This window comes from Leucoraja erinacea, chromosome 7 (assembly GCF_028641065.1).
Source record: "Leucoraja erinacea ecotype New England chromosome 7, Leri_hhj_1, whole genome shotgun sequence".
NCBI classification, from domain to species: domain Eukaryota; kingdom Metazoa; phylum Chordata; class Chondrichthyes; order Rajiformes; family Rajidae; genus Leucoraja; species Leucoraja erinaceus.
The window spans coordinates 42,229,492-42,235,491 of record NC_073383.1 but is presented as its reverse complement, the minus strand read 5'-3'; the positions used below and the strand labels follow the sequence as shown (position 1 = coordinate 42,235,491).

Sequence of the window (6,000 nt, the reverse complement as noted above, 5' to 3'; positions counted from 1 at the left end):
GTCTAATCTTCTTCCCTCATTTTTCTCCCGCGGTCGGGGCAGTCGAATCATCCGTCGGGGTGATTGAAGCCCCTGCGTCGGGGCGATTGAAGCTCCCGCATCGGTGCGGTCAAAGCTCCTGCGGCTTGGAGTTCTCGAAGTCCGTCTCTGACCAGAGACTGCGAGCTCCATGATGTTAAAGTCCACAGGCACCCGCAGTTTGAGTCCAGAGGTCGATCCCTGGCAAAAGGATCGTGGGCTCTGCGATGGTAAAGTCCTGTAGGCTCCCCGTGGTGGAGCTCTCAAAGTCAGTCTCCAGCAAAGGCTGCAGTGCGGACGGAGATACGATACGGGAAAAATCCCCATCTTCGTCGAGGCAAGAGATTAGAAAAGGTTTCCCCCAACCCCCTCCCCCGCACATAAAACAAGCTAAAGAATATACATTTAACACATACATGAAAAACCAATGAAAAAAGGGAGACAGACTGACTGTCGGCGAGGCAGCCATTGCTGGTGCCAACCAGTGGATTAAGATATTAGATTGCGAAGCAGGCATAAAGGCAACTTCATCTCCAGATTCTAAGATGTATCCAAGGCCATTATGCAAGGCTTAGGAAGAGACTTCTGGGCCTATGGTAAAGATTTTTAAATCTTCGCTCAGCACAGGTGAGGTGCCAAATGACTGGAGAACATTAAATGTGGCCCCAATATTCAGAAGGATAGCAGGGATATGGAAGTTATTGGAAATAAAAGGCGCAGAATTGATCTACATGTGGAAAGGCAGGGATTAATCAAAGCTTTTCTGCATGTTTTGTTAGGGGGGACTCCCAGCTGACCAACTTAATTAAATGTTTCAATGATGTAAGAAAATGCATTAATGAGGCCATTGCAGTTAAAAAAAAATTGATATCAAGTTGGCAATTTTGAATGCTAATAGGAGGCAGAGGGTGATGGCAGAGTTGCTTTCTGACCAGTGGTGTACCACATATGTTGGTACCTGTATTGTTTATGCACATTAATGATATGAATGTCGGAAATGTGATTAGCAAGTTTGCAGTTGACACGAAAAGTGATGATGAGGAAGTAAGTTGTTGACTGTGGGATGATATTAAGCAGTTGGTAAAATGGGTAGAAAAATGGCAGATTGAATTTAATCCAGATAAAGCTGAAGTGAGGCAATTTGGGAGGTCCAACAAGAGCTGAACATAGTGAAGAAACGTTGGGCCCTAAAGATATTGAAGAACAGAGGGACTTTGGTGTACAAGTTGAAGGATCATGAGAAATGGCCGCATGTGGATAAGGTGATGAAGACAGCAAATTAGATATTTACCTTAATTAGCTGGAGAATAGAATATAAGAGCAGGGAAGTTAACAAACAAGTTTATGAAAGAATGGTTAGGCTGCAGCTGGAGTATTGTGTACAGTTTGGTTATTGCACTAAAGGAAAGATGTGACTGCAACGGAGAAGGTGCAAAGAAAATGTATTTCATTTTGAGGAGTGACTTATTAGCTCAGTTTGTTTTCCTTGGACTCGAGGATGCCAAGGGAGGAATCTGATAGAAGTATACAAAATTACAAGAGGGACGGGGGACATAGTAGTGAAATTCATAGTTTTCCCATAGCAGTGGTATCAAAAATTAGATGGCATAGATTTATCGTATGGGACAAGAGGTTCAAGTTCGCTTTTATTGTCACTTAACCAACTAAGTACAGTGAAATTTGAGTTACCATCCAGCCATACTAAGTGTAAATCAACAATACACACAGCCACATAAAATAAAATTTACCATAAACATCACCATTCCTCAATGTGATGGAAGGCAATAGAATTCAGTCATGAGTGAGATATTTTCCCACAAAGAAGGTGATTAGATTCTGGCCATTACTGCCTGAGTAGATGGTGGAGGCAGTTATTTTCATTACATTTAAGTATCTCACGGAGCACTTGAACCACCAAGGCATAGAAAGCTAGACTACGTGCTGGTAAATAGGATTAGATATTGAGAGGTACTCGATGGTCAGCAAGGACACGTGGGCTGAAACAATACGATAACATTTTATTTATCCCAGGAGGGAAATGGCGGGTGGGGTGGGGTGGGAAAGAAGGATCTTTTGTGGCGTTCTGTACTGCAGGGTCTGTTTCTGCATTGAATAGATATATCGATAACTTTGAAATCTATCAAATTACTGTAATACATCAATGTATTAAGTATTAATGTAGTAATATATTACTATCACAATAATTTTGGTAAATAAGTTAGTATCTATTATATCTGTGTGGTGGAATTCGATCTTATTCAACTCATCAGCTTACCTCGTCTTTCAAAACTTCTCCAGCATCACAGCACCAATCAGTTTTCCGTAAGTGCCAATGTTCTCCTACAAGAAAAATACAGACACCCATGTAAACCTAATAATTTTCCGACAGCAACGTCATAAACATGATTCATTTTCTTAACTTGTGTTTGCTGAGGTGTCATTACAAACTTTTAGTTTCAGTGCTGATTACATTTTGTGACTGGAGATAATGCAATAATTTTGCTAATTCATTTATTGAATTCTATTATCAAGAAGAATATAGCAGATAAATTGTTGATTGTTTTATAATTAAGCTGATAAAGGTTTTGTAAATAAATGTACATCTCCTTAATGCTTATCAATATTTGTACCCATTAATCCAAAACAAGTCAAAGAAGTAATTTTACAATAATTACATTACAATTATAATTTTTCAGTTTGAATATTAAACCAAATCAACTGAATGGAATAGACAAACAATGACAGCCCAGGCCTCTTGCCTGTGGGATACACGCATTCTTATATCAGACAAACTTGTTTGTATCTCGATACATTTTGCACTGATCTATCTACACTGTAAGAAACTGGGTACGATTAAAATGATCAAATCATTGTTGTACTATGTTGTTAGCATACTAATACAGGTGCACAACCTTTTATCCGGTGTTCCGGAAACCGAAAAACTCCGAAAACCGGCCATTTTTTCCAGATGTCGACTGCGCACCAAAGCTCGCGTTTGGCGCCAAACTTGACCTGAACCGACCCACGGTCAACCCAGGTCTGTACTACTGTAGCGGCTGCCTCCTCCCCGGAGACCGGGGACGCTTAAACATCTGTAATCATTGCTTAAATGTTAGTCAGTTAGTTTGGAGGGCTTTTATGTGAAGGGGGAGGGTGAAGGGGTAAACTTTAATTCTTAGTCCCCTACCTGGTCGGAGAGGCGGGGAGCGGTCAATGCCTTAACGGGTCGCCGTGCAGTAAGCTCCGCAGCGCTGTGGCCGGTGGGGCAGCGGGCGGCGCCGGTTGTAGCTCCGACCCCGGCAACTCTACCCCTGGCTGCGAGGCGCTCCAAATCCAGCGCGGCCCGCGGTCGGACGCCCCAGCTCCGCGAATGTCAGGAGTCGGCGGCGTCGCAGCGCTGGGATACCAGCGGGGAGCGGGCAATGCCTTACCGGGTCGCCGTGCGGCAAGCTCTGGAGCGCTGTGGCCGCCGACCCAACGTTCGCGTAGCGTCACTGGATTTGGAGCTGCGCAGCCAGGGGTAGAGTTGCCGGGGTCGGAGCTCCAACCGGCGCCGCCCGCGGCCGGACGGAGCCCCCAGCTCCGCGAGGTGGGGAGTCGCCGACCAGGTAGGGGACTAAGAATTAAAGTTTCCCCCTTCACCCCTACTCCACCACCACCACATAAAATCCCTCCAAACTAACTGACTAACATTTATGCAATGATTCTCCCGGTCTCCGGGGAGGAGGCAGCTGCTCCAGACTTTTCAAGCCGCCCGCGCTACCTACCTAATCTATGCTAAAAATCTTCCATTCGGAAATCCGAAAATATCCGAAATCCGACAAGTGTCTGGTCCCAAGGCTTTCGGATAAAAGGTTGTGCACCTGTATACATATCAATTGTTTAGTTTAGTTTATTATTGTCATGTGTACTGAGGTACGGTAAAAAGCTTTTGTTTGTGTGCTATCAAAGAAAAGACTATACATGATTACAATCAGGCCATCCACAGTGCTCGGATAAAAGGTATGACATTTAGTGCAAGATAAAGTCCGATTAAAGATAGATGAGAGAACCGTTCAGTTGCCTGATAACAGCTGGGAAGAAACTGTCCCTGAATCTGGAGGTATGCGTTTTCAAACTTCTGTACCTCTTGCCTGATGGGAGAGGGGAGAAGAGGGAGTGACCGGGTGAGACTAGTCCTTGATTATGCTGGTGGTCTTGCCAAGGCAGCGTGAAGTGAAGTCAATGGAAAGGAGTAATTAAATATTACTGTATGCAAGATGTAGAAATGAGTTTGTGAAATTGTGAAACAAGGGCATCTACTGAATGTGACATTAAAACTTGTATGGCCAAGTTAATCCCTCACCCCTGCATGTTCCCTACAAAATAGTTTTACTTTCCATTTTCAGTTCTTTATGAAAAATGAAAATAGTTAGTAGGTAATTAAATTGTGTTGAATGGATATTGGAGCTCTTAAATACCTGATAATCCAGCTTTCTCTAACATCAGCTGCAAGCACTGGAACAAGAGAGATAAAAATCTTTATTGGAATAAAAGGTCATTTGAAACAATAACCACATTTGTTAATAGTAAACATATTCAAACAAAGGTATGTTACAGAACTGTAATTAAAAAGAAAATAGCCAAGGAGATGTTATAAGGACTGACCACAGATATAAGTGACAAGAAAGCACATGATTGGAACAAAATTAAATAAAATAATTAAAATAAAATAAGGATAGAATTCCTTGAAATGGGCAGGTCAGATGCCAGCCACGAATGGTTGAATAAATGGAAAGCAAGATGCCCTTCAAGACAGTAGAAAGGCAAGGAGTTTTTACACTGACCACATGTGCAGTGCAACTGTGGGCAGTTTTAAAGTCAGAGCAGTTCATCAGAATACCCTGAAGTCATTTGAAACAAGCAAGTAAGATTTTAAATTAGTCTTTAGGGCAATGGGGCCATATGAAAGGGCCTTGGGGTGGGGGTCCTGAAACACTAACTGAAGGAATTCCACAAAACTAACAGGCTGCTTTACATTCAAGAAAACAATTTCTGTTTGAATGCAACCCTGATCTGTTATGCATTTGAAGTTTTATTTTTGCCGAAAAATGGGTGGTTAAGCAAAATGCTTAAATCAGGTCATGAGACTCATCCCAGACCAATGGAATGAAAATCTCATCCTGCTTGGTGGCTGCACGAGGTGAATGGGTATTCTCTATTCATTGTTGCTATCTTGCAACTGCAACAATTGGCAATCTAGCCTGGAAATGGAAACCATCACGATAATACTTTGATTATATTATAATCTTTATATTATACTAGACAAAGTAGGACCTGTTGAGCCCCGTCACCCAACGCGGGGAGGGTGCGGTGTTGGCGTTCAATCAAGAATAACTTTTGAAATATAGCATGAACTCTAAAGTGAAGCTGAGTGCGGTGTGGGACCAAAATGTACTTGAGGAGCAGCCCCTTTAGATATTGGTAGAGGGGCAGCAACCTCATTTCAGTGATGATGGCCTCTCAAGCTGGCTGTCGACTGCCAAAATGACATCACAATGTGTCGTTGCCAACGCTAACAATGGGCTCTCTAGCTGGCTGCCAACTGAGAACCCATTGTGATTGGTGCACTGTGAGAGGCATTGTGACATCATCACTGTGAGAAGGCTGGAAGCTGTCTGTGAGAAGGCGGTTTTGGCCGTTTTTTAAATTTCAAGGAATAATAACCGGAAATATTGGTGGGAATGTGACACGACGATGTTTATCGCCACCAGTGGAAACATGCGAGTAGGATGCGTAAAAATGGGAAGGCTGTGGCCTAGCGTTTGAAAGAAGATAGGAAAACCAGATTTTCACATCATGGGCATATTGTGGGCACAAACAAAACAAAAGACTTTGTACCTGACTTGTTTCAAATTGATGATAATTGACATTTTAATTAAAATAATCTATTTATAAACCATTACAAAATTTAAATACTTGTAAAATAACACCAGTACGTAA

At 42.5% G+C, this 6,000-nt stretch overlaps 1 protein-coding gene across 1 annotated transcript in view; it reads right to left on the bottom strand.

Moving 5' to 3' along the window:
• Positions 1–6,000, bottom strand: part of usp40 (ubiquitin specific peptidase 40) — a 173,041-nt gene that overhangs the window by 40,467 nt on the left and 126,574 nt on the right. The window contains exons 22-23 of the mRNA XM_055638361.1: positions 4,479–4,515; positions 2,294–2,358 (exon numbers count right to left, since the gene is read on the bottom strand). Of these exons, the coding sequence (XP_055494336.1) occupies positions 2,294–2,358; positions 4,479–4,515 (102 nt within the window). The remainder of the gene's footprint in view (positions 1–2,293; positions 2,359–4,478; positions 4,516–6,000) is intronic.